Source organism: Siphateles boraxobius, unplaced genomic scaffold (genome assembly GCF_051911475.1).
Source record: "Siphateles boraxobius isolate OS27281-9 unplaced genomic scaffold, OSU_SipBor_1 20, whole genome shotgun sequence".
NCBI lineage: Eukaryota > Metazoa > Chordata > Actinopteri > Cypriniformes > Leuciscidae > Siphateles > Siphateles boraxobius.
The window spans coordinates 19,707,474-19,721,151 of record NW_027508811.1 but is presented as its reverse complement, the minus strand read 5'-3'; the positions used below and the strand labels follow the sequence as shown (position 1 = coordinate 19,721,151).

The 13,678-nt window shown below is 39.3% G+C and overlaps 1 protein-coding gene across 20 annotated transcripts in view; it reads left to right on the top strand.

The window, feature by feature from the left end:
- Window positions 1–13,678, top strand: part of cep170aa (centrosomal protein 170Aa) — a 49,534-nt gene that overhangs the window by 27,488 nt on the left and 8,368 nt on the right. For 14 of the 20 annotated variants that reach the window (XM_077237296.1, XM_077237294.1, XM_077237292.1 and 11 more), the window contains exons 8-12: window positions 2,104–2,562; window positions 7,516–8,057; window positions 9,514–9,615; window positions 10,453–10,588; window positions 11,265–12,746. In XM_077237296.1, the coding sequence (XP_077093411.1) occupies window positions 2,104–2,562; window positions 7,516–8,057; window positions 9,514–9,615; window positions 10,453–10,588; window positions 11,265–12,746 (2,721 nt within the window). Of the gene's footprint in view, window positions 1–264; window positions 477–2,103; window positions 2,563–7,515; window positions 8,058–9,513; window positions 9,616–10,452; window positions 10,589–11,264; window positions 12,747–13,678 lie in introns of those variants that run through there. The other 6 variants (XM_077237302.1, XM_077237301.1, XM_077237300.1 and 3 more) reach the window with 2 other exon arrangements.

Below are 13,678 nucleotides of genomic sequence, written 5' to 3'. Positions count from 1 at the left end.
GGGTAAATATATCTCGAAGGGGTAGTGCTGGCACAGTGAATGGCATTGTTTGACAAAACCTCGCAGTCTTGCTCAGGCAATGAAGACAGACTCAGGTTCAGGCGACGGCAGAGTTGGCAAAGGCTCCAAATGAATCAGCCTTATTTGTTTCAGACTTTATAAACCTCGGTGCTTCCACACACACACAGAGAGAGAGAGAGAAAATCATTCATGCAACAATCCACCAGATCAAAGTTCCAACACCTCCCAGGGCTATTTTAGGCTGCAGTCAAGGCTGGTTTTTCGAAGGCAGGGACTCACAGGCCAGCGTAGGAAAGGAAGAGAATGTAAAGGGAACCGTCTCCCTTAAGAAGTGAATAGGTTCATTTGCAGACAGGCCCAGCCCCCTCCATCTCCATTGTCACGGAGGCGTGTTTGCTTTCTCTTCTGTGACACCAGCGCCGTTCATCACAGAGGCAGCCACACATGCTAGATTTGTAAGTATTTTGAGTATATGAATTGTTGTACTTTATCAAACATAGTTCATTGAATGTTAACTTGCTAGAGAACACGTAAAAGACATTGTGCTTCATTAGAATTTTCTTTGGTTTCTTTGGTTATACTAAGCAGATTCACAGTAGTTGAGTAAAGTTGAATTCTAATAATGGTTAGTGCTTTTCTGTTGACTGGGTAGTTGTATTTTCTAGTTTACCAGAGATTTAGTTTAGCTAAAGGGAGGATAAAAAGCAGTTTTGCTTTGGTTTAGAAGAGGAAGTGCAGAGTATTTTTAAAAATAGGAAGTTTCAGCTGCACTCTGATTGGTCAGAGGATTAACTAGACATACATTTAGGGGTGTAATTGTGGAAATGTAAGTGGAACTGATTACTGTGCCTTTACATTTTCTAAAGTACTAATATTTCTTAAAATTGAACTTTGAAATCACACCTCATATCAGTTAAAAGGGAGAATCTAAACCATGGTTCCAAAACTTTTTACTCCTTGACTTATTTTCTTACACACCCTCTCTGTACCTACATTAAAGGATTAACATACTATTTGGTAAATTCCATTATTAACTTTTTTCCGTTTCAACATTAGAGTTGTTTTTTTAGAAGCCATGTCAAGTTAAAAGTAATTGGAGCAAAAAGTTGTTTTGCTCCATTCTGTTGTGTTCCACCTAGTTAGTTTTGTACACAAGAACACATGTGTGAATGACCCTTATGAAAATGTTGAAATCCCATCTTGGATTGTTTGTTTGGTCTTAATGTAGACAAAAGCTCTAAATCCTGCTTTACACAAATGAGTACAGGCAGAAAGTACTTGTAAATGTATGGTGTTCAGTCAGAAATTAATACTTTTATTCAGCAAAGATGCATTCAAATAATAAATGCTGTTCTTTTGAACTTACTATTCATCGAAGAATCTTGAAAAAAAATATTAAGCACTAATAATATTAAACGGTCTTCAACATTGATAATAATAAGAAATGTTTCTTTAGCAGCAAATCAGCATATTAGGAATGCAATGGTTGCTCAAAATAAAGCTTTTCCATCACAGGATTAAATTACATTTTAAAATATATTAAAATGGAAAACAGTTATTTTACATTTTAATATTTTAACCACAAGAGAAGCTTAATATTTAATAATGTGTATATATATATGACTAAATGTACAGCTCAAAAAAGAAAAAATTTAAAAAAAAAATTGCCATAAGTAAGATATAGTTCATCGAAATCTCCATCTCTGATGACCTTAGGGTTGAGAACCTCTGATCTATATATCAGACACAGTGACATTTTTTTTCTTAAGCCAGCAAATAGAATGAAAATTGGTAATATGGTGTAGCATTTGTCAGACTGTTTGTCATTTCCAGAAATTAGCACCATGTCTAGGGTGTCAGAGCATCTGTCCTCAGCCAATTATGTTGTTATAGTGCCATTAGCCGTCCCATTAATTCTTGTCATGTGACAGACATTAAACAGTGGCTTTGTCCTGACAGTGATTCAAGTCCACAATCTTGACATTTATAGCTAGCTGATCAGATTTTGTTTGCTTTGAGGCTGTGACCCTTAACTCATAGATGATGCTTATTTTTCTTCTCTTTTTTTCTGTGGCCCCACAGAGAGCAAAGAGACCAAGCGGGTTGATAAATCAAAGGAAAATGGTCTGGGGCCTGTAGGCGCTGAGCCCAGCTACTTTGAGATTCCCAACAAGGAGGGACAAATGGCACAGAACAGCATCCATGAGATCCCAACAAAGGACACTGAGGGCGCTGGGGCTGCAAAATCAGCCACTGGCAATGCCGGCGCACAGGCCAACACATCATTCACCATTGAGTTTGATGATACTTCCCCAGGGAAGGTCACCATTAAAGATCATGTGTCTCGTCTACGACCTAAAAAATCCCCTCACGTTGGCAGTAAAGACCTCAGCACCCTACAGGCAGCCATCATGGCCTCTGAGAGCAAGGTGGCTGACTGGCTTGCCCAGAATGACCCTCCTCTAGTGAGGCGTGAGTCCACAGAAGAGGACAGTAAGAGCATCAAGAGTGATGTGCCTGTTCACCTCAAGAGGCTTAAAGGTACGCCATTACAAATATATATTTATTCATTTAGGAGATGCTTTTATCAAAGCACCTTATTAAAGTGCCTCTGTTATGCTATAATTATAGGTTCCTCATTTTGTTTTAGAGGTCTCCCACAATAGGTTTCATGCATCAAAGGTCAAAAACACTTTTATTTTCGCATAATATACATTGCACATCACCTAATTTCTCAGTCTGAAAACATTTTGTTCAAAGATTCAGTCTCTCTAATTCCCTCCTTTCCGTGAGTATACTCTGCTCTGATTGGTCAAACGGCCTGTTTGTTGTGACTGGTCTACCACTTACAGAGTGTGTCGGAAACGTAACGCCTATTGCCATATCTGAATTTCAGCTCCGGAGGCTTACTCAGAGCTTGATACAGTGATGTCTTCTCGACATGTCGACCTCACAAACCAAACTCTTCCAGGCCTCAGCTACAACTACAGTGTTTGAGGGCGGGTCAAAGTAGCCGTTGTTTGCGGGCAGCAAATGAAGACCAAAGGCTGGCATTATGCACGTTTTTTACATTGTTACATAGGTGTGTAACAGGAAGTGAGACATGAATAGAGTGGTGCAGGTATGACATCATTTTGTTGGCCAAAACGTGGAAGCGAGTTAGCATTTTAGCACTTCCGGTTCCTTCATCCCGAAGTCAATAGGTTTTTTGAATGGGGTTTTGGTTAAATGGCTGAAATAAGGTCTGTGGTGAACACGAGCTCAAGACACATGCATGTTTTGTTCTACTACATAAAATACATCACTATTACCCCACTCGTGATTATTTTGAAGCTTTTGCGTGTCTTGAGAAAGGCGGTTGCTAACAAGTGGCTAATTGGGACTACAGAGGCTTTTGAGGAGATTAAACGTCATCACGCTGAACAGGTAACTTGCTTTTACAGCCTTGTAGAGCTTATAATTGTGCTCTTATAAACTATTCTAACTCAAACGTTCTGGGAAAATGTTTTTAGATAAAAACTGAAAGAGTTGTTGGAAGCTTAGTGGTGGTGACATTGAATTTGTGGGACCGTGGTGTAGTCCATTTATAGCCTGCGTTTAGCTTTTTACTTCTGGCGAATGCATTTAGGCTTCAAAATGCATAAAAGTTGTGTTCATCTGTGATAATTATCTTAATGGACAAAAAGTTTGCAAGTATCATAAACTTTTGTTGATCACAGAGTTTTTTTTAACAATAATCCAAAAGCCTATGGGAAAATCCCATTGGTTTTTTTGTTGTTGAAATAACCAGTGTGATGCTAACTGCCGGTTGGCCTACAAAGTGATGTCATTCCTGCACCACTCTATTGCTGACAACTTGTTTCAGCAGTTCAGAATCAATTCTTTCTTTTAAGACAATATTTTTTATTTGTCATGCACTTTGGTATTTAAACCTTTCACATTCACAAACACACTGCACAGATTACACACTGCATAAAAGGTAATTTTCGAAAAAGCATAATAGAAGCACTTTAAATCTGAATAATACAAGCAGAAGCAATAAACCCAAGGGAGAAAACAATACATGTAACGCTACCATAGCAAAATACCAGAGTAGTTCATCTTTAGAACAGAAAAGTGCAGAAAAGTTTGTTAGTCTTTGGAACAGTGTGCCTAAAAATGAAAATTCTGTAAATATTTTCTTGCTCTTCTGTCATTTCAAATCAATATTTTTTCTGTGGAACATAAAAGCAAATGTAAAAAACATAAAAGTGGGCAATGAAACATTATGAAGCAGTTCATAGTGACCAGGGACCAAAATGAAAGAGCAAGAAAAATTAAATAACCACCATTTAAAAATGCAATTAGTCTTCTGAAGTTCTCCGATTGCTTTATGTGATGACCAGTCCAAAATGTAAGACATAAATTCAATTCTAGCCCACATTTATGTCCAGAACGAAAGAATGTGTTTTGGCCTCCATGACACCATTTTGTCTGAAGGGTTAGACACAAGCCAATATCTGTGAATAATAACTTGTCTATTTACCTTGATAGACACATAGAGTTGTTTGTTATACATATAGTAAAAGTGTTAAGAGCTTTTTTTTTAGCTCGAAATCCCCGGGTCACAATAAACTGTCAAGAGCTGCGAAAGAAAATCTTCCAAAAGGTTTACTTTTGTGTTCCATAGAAAAAATAACATATGAGGGTGGGTAGGAAATTTCCTGAAGGTCTCAAAGGCATATGGGAGATTTTAATAGTCAGTTCATAATGAATGTATTCAGAAGAGATAAGTATATGACAGAGGAAGTACATAGTGCCTTATTTTGGAAGCCCTGAAGGGGAAAAAATAGCTTTGACTTTTCTTCACTCTGTTTCAAAAATGTATATGAGCAGTGATGTGGAGTCATGCAGTGATATATATATATATATATATATATATATATATATATATATATATATATATATATATTTTTTTTTTTTTTTTTTTTTTGTGTGAACATTTAATACAATTAAATCATGTGAGGCATAACCTCTGAAATCTTATGGCCTTCCCCTATTTTTGATTAGCTGTACTGCAGACTTTCTACATTTTTCTGAATTTCTCAAGGCTGTTAAAGGGATGCAGTAATGATGACATCAGCAGATTGCACTGAACTCTCCAGCCGGTAGACAGGTCGTGTAGCGTCAGCTGCATTTCCCATTCCAGAGGATTATCTGCCACCTAGCACTTTTAAAACCCCCTTTTTCCCTTGCACCCACTGACAGAGCTTAGCAAAGATTGCGGTTAACGCTCTGCTTTTTCCTTAAACTCTCCTATGGGAAAACATTTTCTAGTCGTAGCAGATCTGCATCGTTTTACGTTCTATTGATCAGTCTGTGTGGTAATTTAGCTAGGCTTTGAGATCTACATTATACAAGATCTGATTTAAAAAAAACAAAATCATCATCTCCTTTCATGGGATGCTTCCCTTCGGTAGGACTTTTCTTTGGGAAAGCCCGCTCAGCTCGCCATCGCTTGATTCTGTAATGAATTGGTTGGTAATTTATGAGAAGCGTGTGCTTTGCAGCCAAAGGAGTGCGTATACATTTGAGAGCGTATGAATCCACATGTGAGCTCTAAGCAGGAATGATAATTGGTGAAGGCTGGTGGACTATGCGGTCTATCCAGTCTCAGGCGTGGTTCTTTTAGTGCTTGTGTTTGCGGTTGTCTTTTGGAAGCTGCATTGGTGCTGTTTGTTTTGTTGGGTGCGATCTGAGAACTGGTGAGTTCAATTGTTCTTTCGATTGTCCACCACTGTGGGATTTGTTTCTTGTTTGAGGTGGGAAAATAGTGTAATGGAATTTGGAGAACTGGAGAAAAAATGTATTTAAAATTCATGTAAAATATTACATAAATATTCAAATTCATGATCTCAGCAGAGTTGATGTAGTTTTTCATTTAGTATTTTGGTTTTCAATTTCAGTTTATTTTTAGTTAGTTTTAATGGTGCTGAAACTGTTTTCATTTAAAAAATGTTTTCAGTATAGTTTTCCATTGCAGTTATACATTTTATTTAAGTGTGTATGTTATTTATTGTTTGAGGATATTTGGAGAACTAATCGTCTTTGTTTTCTTTGTAACTTTATGCTGCTCATTGTTTGTTGCAACCACTTTGCTGCACTCTATTATATTATTGTGGTGTCATTGATTTCAGATTCACCTACCCTTAAAATCATTTGCAAAAAGCAAACTATGGTTGGTTGTTTGTTTTACATATTTATCAGATGCCCCTTCCTGTCTTATTAGGTAGAATAGACAGTCTGAAGTCAGGCTTGAGAGGTCAATTAAAAACAGACCATACCATTTTTTTATTTATCCATAAGTCTGTTTAGTTTTCGTTTGTATGGTTTTATGTTGTTTTGTTTTGTTTTCATCTTCATAATAGTTTGTTAATAATAAAGTTGGATGTCAGTTGATTAAGTAGATACTCTACTGTTTGATTTTGTTGTCCGTTTTTAGTATGTAAGATTTGTTTTTAAAGATGTCTCCTGTTCACCAAGGCTCCATTTATTTGAACAATATAACAGTAATATTGTGAAATATTTCAATTTAAAATAACTGTTTTCTATTTGAATATATTTTAAAATCTAATGTATTCCTGTGATCAAAGCAGAATTTCCACATGATCCTTCAGAAGTCATTCTAATATGTCGATTTGATGCTCAATAAACATCTCTAATTAATAGCTATGTTAAAAAATTAGTTTTGCTGCTTCCATGACACAATTTTTCAGGATTTTTTGATGAAAAAAAGTTCAAAAGAACAGCATTTATTTTGTAACATTATATAATGTTTTACTGTCACCTTTATCTATATAATGTGTCTTTGCTAAATAGTAAATAAAAGTAACAATTTATTTAAAAAAAAGAAATCTTACTGACCCCAAACTTTTGAACGGTAGTGTACAGAGCTTGGACTAGAGGCAGTGAAACAATAATACAGGTGAATTCCTGTGTTTGTATAATTTAATACACATGTTTGTTTTGGTGTTATCGGACTAGTTGGAGTAAATGCAGTCTGACTCATAGAGGGCTGGTGGGGCCAGCTCTCCTCGTTCAAAGAACATGCTGTGCAACACAGAAGAGCTGCTTTGTTTCGCGCTTTGTGCGTGAAAGGCCACTGTCGGAGTGGTGCAGTTGTTTCTCCCAGTCTCTCAGAGCAGAGGATGTCACTTCTGACTGCATGCTGCTTCCTCAGCCGACGAAGCTGAAGAATAGACGACCCCCTCCTCCACCTTTTATTTCCTCTCCCTTTCTTCCTGGTGCTCTGGCTGAGATTAGCTTAGGGCTTAGTTAGCGTCCAGAGACTTGCAGTCCAGCTTAAACGCCATCACAGCCTCAGGGTGCAGCGTATGGGGGGGTTTGTGTTAGCTCTGGTTAGGTTTAAGTCTGAAGTTGTGCGCTTGGTTGAAAGCACTGCCCTGTTCTGTGTCCGGATTTGCCGTAACCCCTCAAAACAATCTTCTATTACAGGCAGTAAACACGAGGATGGGACGCAGAGCGATTCCGAGAACGGCCTGGGATTGCGCTTTGGCAGCAAACGTCACGCCGCACTGGAGGAGCGTCTGAGAGCTGCAGGAGTTGGTCGGGTCAGAACGGAGGGGTCGTCTTCTGTGAGCCGCACAGCCTTCATGATTGAGTTCTACGACGAGGATAACCCTCGCAAAAGGCGCTCCTACTCGTTTTCGCAGGCCGCACCGCTGCTCGGAGGAGTGGCAGGGGAGGGGCTTTGCCCTACACCGCCCTCACGTCCTAAGCTCGTCGCCACAGCAGCGGACGCCAGCAAGGCCATGTCATCGACCCTGGCGGCCGTCGCCCCCACGGCTGCTCGACTCCTGCTCAAGCAGAGATCGGAGGAGCCCAAGGTGGCGCAGAACCCTGCTGCTATTGGTCAACCCAGTCCCACAGATGAAGCTCAGAAACAAGACGACGAACTGAGTGACAAGGGCACGTACACCATTGAACTGGATAAAAGCAACCCTGAGGAAGAGGAGGCAAGGCGAATGATCGATAAGGTATGACAACTCTAACCCTAAAGATTGTCTGACACATAATCATATTGATGTGTTTTCATCTGTTAAACCCTTCAGGATTTATCCTTCTACAGAATGGTGGAGTTTCCCTGTCATTAAACCTCATCATTATTCACAAGACTCATGTTGACTACAGTCACTTCCCTTTGTGAGAAATGGAGGAAATTACAAAAAATGGATTGCTATATTGAATGCAGAAGTTTAATACTCAGGGTTAAAGGTCAGAAATATCGGAAATCAATTGATATTCAACATTATTAGAGCTGTAATGATTTCCAACGTGCTTTTCTGAGTGCATTGTGAAGGTTGTGTTTGTCCTGGAAATCTGTCTCTGAACATCAAGCAGTTTGAGTGCATCTTGCTGTGAAGCTCTGTTTAATGGCTTTATAATGGCTCTCATGTGGCCAACCAATCAACTCGTCCATTATTCACTTTAACTTCAGGCTTTGCCTTTTAATGCATGTCTGGGTGCTATTACTTAGGGATTGTTTATGAATGTTCATGTATTTAATTATAAAATAACATGGATAACATAAGAATATTGCATAGTTTGTGGTTTTCAGCTATAAGTCATGGGTGCATAAAAAATCAATTCAATCTTTAAGCCTCCTGATTATTTTCAATATACATCTCGTCATTACATACATTACCGTTCAAAGGTTTGTGGTCGTTAAGATTCTGTGCATTTTTTGAAAGAAGTCTCATATGCTCACCAATGCTCCTTTATTTGATCAAAAATACAGTAAAACATGATTCTTCAGAAATCATTCTAATATGCCAGTTTGATGCTGAAGATGATAATGTTGACAACAGTTGTGCTGCTTAATATTTTTGTGCGATACATTTTTATTTTCAGGATTCTTTGATCCGTAGGAAGTTCAAAAGAACAGCATTCATTTGAAATAGAAATATTTTGTAACATTATAAATGTCTTTAATGTGACTTTTGATCAATTGAATGGCCTTGCTGAATAAAAAAAAAAACCTTACTGACCCCAAAATTTGGTAGTGTAAGTCTTTAGGAAACTTTAAAATGTTGAAATGAAGATTCAACCAAATTAAAAGCAGAATAAATCCCTTCTAATATTGCTTAATTTTATAGTGTCATTAGAATAATTTAAAACATATGGTGAACATTCAATGTATCATCCAAGTAAATAGTCGGATGGTTAGACAGATATTAGTTAGATATTAATTAGAGTGACCGTCAATAAAGATGACGTAAGATTACTTACTGTGTTCACATCCTGTGTGGTAAAGGTATCTCTTTTGAACAGACATACTTCCTGTTCGTTCCTTCCTGAGATGTTGTTTCTGGCTCTGTTGCTATGGAGTCTGTGCAGCTGTGTTTATTTGTCATCTTTTCGTCATATAGGTGCTGCCATGGTTTAACAGTTCGCTGATTCTCCTACATGTGTTTTTGTGTTTGTCATGTGTAGGTGTTTGGGGTGGAGAACTCTCAGGATCCTGGTTGTCCTGAGCAACGGGAAGCAGGTGGAAAAGTGAAGGAAGGCAAGAAACTCAGTTCCACTGTGTCTGAGGTAAAGGCTGAAGTGAACATATGTCAGCATCCTAAGTCAAGTTGTCATTTGGAGAATCTTTTAGATTAAAGCATGAGCTATTCTGTATGACAAAGTACCTTGTATTTGATCCTTCATTATCTCATTATGCGTTTATGTAATTTACAGACAATTGACAGGTAACAAGGATAGGTTTTCTTAATTTAGAGCATAATGTTTGTGCTGATGTCAAACATCAAACAGAACATGTAACAGAAACCAGGTTTTTTTCTGATGTCAATGTTTGTTTTGGACTACGACTACTCCAGTTGAAACTGGATTTCACATTCTAGTTTGAATGATACGGTTTGATGTTACTTGGACTGGCTTTCAGGAATACTGACACTGTTCTTTGTTAGTCACTCCCTCCACTGACCACTTCCTTGTTAGGCAGAAAACTGGCCACTTGCTCACTGACCTAGTTCAGGAATGAGAAGTAGTAGTCTGCTGCCTTAAGGCAACATTCACACACACAAACTTGCGTGCACACACACACAAAAGTAAGGCTACAAAAGAGTTCTTTTTTGAATCCTTGTTGTGGATCCACGCCATGTTTACAACCAGTATTCACTCTAATATGAGCAGAGACTCGAGTTTTCTGATTATTGTTGTATAACTATTTATATTGGTGCTTACTCAGACTAGCATAATCAAATTAGTGTAGATTGTTTGGAATTGGAAATTATAAATGTAATGTGATTCCACACACAACCCATGTCATCAGCTCTATCCAGGACTGTACCACAGGCATCCTTTGCAGGGGGTGGGTGAATCAAGTGATTCATAATGATTAGAGAAACATCTTTACTTCATTTGTAGAGACTTGTGGAGGATTCAGTTGCAGTCGGCAGCCCTCGCTGGGTTTCACAGTGGGCCAGTTTAGCTGCTAATCAAACACGAACAGACCCAGAGGGCTCTGGAGCCGAACCACCACCTTTTGTCCATCAAGAACGAGGTAATTTACTGAATTGTATATATACAATATCAAAATACTGCTAAATTTAAAAAATCTATAATATCGCCCAATAACGTATATGTTATCAATCATTAAATTTGTGTAATGCACACCTAGCCGTGGATTATCCCTTACATGTTCTATAATGTATGTTTTGTTCACTACTGTTCAAAAGTTTAGGGTCATTAAGTTTTTGAAAGAAGTCTCATGTTCACCAAGGTTTCATTTATTTGATCAATAAAACAGTAAAAACAGTAATATTGTGAATTATTATTACAATTTAAAAATAACTGTTTTGTTTTTTCTTTTGTAATTATAAAAAATGTAATTTATTCCTGAATTTTAAGGAGCCATTACTCCAGTCTGAAGTGTCACATGATCATTTAGAAATCATTCTAATATGCTGATTTGCTCAAAAGCATTCTTGTTAGCAGTGTTAAAAACAGCTGTACTGCTTAATATTTTTTGGGAAACCATGATACATTTTTTTCAGTATTTATTGATAAATTGATAAAAACTTAAATAACAGGATTTTATTTAGATTAAATATTTTGTAAAATTTCTTTAAACATATCTTTACTGTGTTAATAAAAAGAATCTTACAGACCCTTAACTTTTGAACAGTAGTGGATATGTTTTAAGTGCTATAATATGTATTTTCTTTTTCCCACTTCAGATGGTGATGCTTTTGAGGCTGGCATCTCTATCAAGAGCACCGGTTCCACCACTTCCAGCCAAGCTGAGCGCAAAAGAAGGACTCTTCCACAGCTTCCAACTGAGGAGAAGATCAAGCGTTCTGAGATTGGTGAGAAGCAGGACACAGAACCCCAGGAAAAAGAAAGCCACAGTGACCATAAAGGTGATGGCGAGTGCCTCAAAACTCCGGACAACAAGAACATTGAGTCTAGCCAATCCAAGAGCATCCAGCAGGACGGGAAGGCTGGAAAACAGTCTTCTGCGCGCCCACTGGGAAGTGGAGAGAGAACGCCAGAGGAGAGTCGCAGGAGGCGTTCTGAGGACAAGAGTAAAGGAAGTGACAGCGAGAGGTCTGGGAAAGCGCTGGTGAGGCAGGGTAGTTTTACCATTGAGAAGCCCAGCGGTAACGTCCCCATAGAACTGATTCCTCACATCAACCGACAGAACGGCGGGAGGGAGCGAAGCGACTCGGTGGGCAGTATGGACACGGCAACTCTTCTCAAAGACACTGAAGCTGTCATGGCATTCCTTGAGGCTAAACTCCGGGATGAGAAGAAGTTGGAACCCGCAGCCTGCCCTTTATCCCCAGAGTCTGACATCGACACGGCCAGCACGGTAAGCCAGGCGGCAGCCGAGGCCGATCGCAAGGCGGTTCAGAAGCGACGATCCCTCAGCACCCTTTATAGAGAGAAGAGCAATGCGAGCGCCACATCAAAAACCACGACCAGTGCGAGAGAGCGCCTGGAGAGGAAGACCAAGACCAAGACCACAGAAAGCCGCTTAGATGCTCGCCGTTCAGTACAGACAGCCTCCCGTGGCCGGCAACCATCCCAAGATCTCACGGATGACGACCAGACGTCCTCGCTAGCCATCTCAGACATCCTTTCCTCGGACCAGGAGATGTATTCCAGCCGCTCACTCACCAAAGGTTACTTCACCTCCACCGATGACCTCCTGCAGTCCAAGCTTGATGCCAGCAAATCCGCAAGGTCCGCAAAGCCCAGCAAGACTGTGCAAACTAGCACCGCGGCCCTTGTGAAACAGGCTGGTCTTCCGCAGCCCCGTCCCACGCGGGCATCTCTGTTGCGCAGGGCTCGGCTTGGAGAAACGTCGGACACAGACCTGGCGGATGCAGACAGGGTTTCAGTGGCATCTGAGGTGTCCACCACTAGTTCCACTTCTAAACCACCATCGGGAAGAAAGGCGCAGTCACGCATTGACATGCTAGCGCAGCCTCGACGCACCAGACTCGGCTCGTTCTCAGCACGGAGCGATTCCGAGGCCACGGTCGGTCGGACCGCAACATCACGTGTGTCGGCAGAGACGGCGCTTCGTCTGGGGCTAAGAAACACAAATCAACAAGCAGCGGACAGCAAGCTAACTGCACGCATGAGGGCTAATAGTGTCTCCAAGTTAACGGACCCCAAGCCGAAGACAGCACCCTTCAACAGCACCCCATCAGGTGAGAAGGAACGTTATAGTAGTATGACTCATGTACAGTAGCTCTGCATGATTGGAAATGCTACAAAAACCTTTGCTAATTGTTAGTTGTTCCTGCTAACAGAAGCCAGTGGAAGTAAGGTAATTTGTTTGGATGCCATATCTTCTTTTCATTTCAGATAAGTATTGAGTATGCAGTAGGGAAGGAAGTCCGACAACTGACTACTCAGTTAGTGAGGTTGACTAGTTTAGAGATCTAGATTTTTTTTTTTATATATTTGTTTGTTTTTAGCAGCAGGGCTTTAATTAGCATGTTAATAGTATGCTGCGTGATTTTATTTTGTCAATTTAAAAATAGTTCCTAAAAAAACAGTAATAGCAAACTTAACACCAAAGACTATAACCATAATGATAACTATAAGTGTAAAGTTTTAATAATATTTCAAAATTTAAAGCCCCCCTGTGGTAAAAATCCATGTGGTGTTTTTAATATAGTTTAAGTCAAACCGTGTCCAAATTCATAAGTTGGCACCATTGTTGAGTATTTTCTAGTGTGAGTGGAGGTGGGGCTAATTTTGTATATTCATAGAACTGCATATCCTAAATGAGGCAAAGGTGTAGAGTTACATTCAAGCTATTTTAAGGCATGAAGAATTTTGAAATCATGAAAAACACTTAAATATGTAATTCAAATATCAAATATGAGTTTTAAGGAATACAATTATTGACTATCGGTGGACTTTAAGAGGATAGCAAATTCTACATCACAACTGACACAGATGAACAATAAAAACATTGAGAGCCAATGAGAATCAATCTAAAAAGTAGCTCCAGCATTTAAAGAAGCAGAATTGGTTGGATGCAGATCTGAATGCGAGTTTGAGGTATATTGTAAGAAAGGGCCGGAGATAAGATCAATAACATTCATTTTGTAAATAGATAGGGTGAATTTCC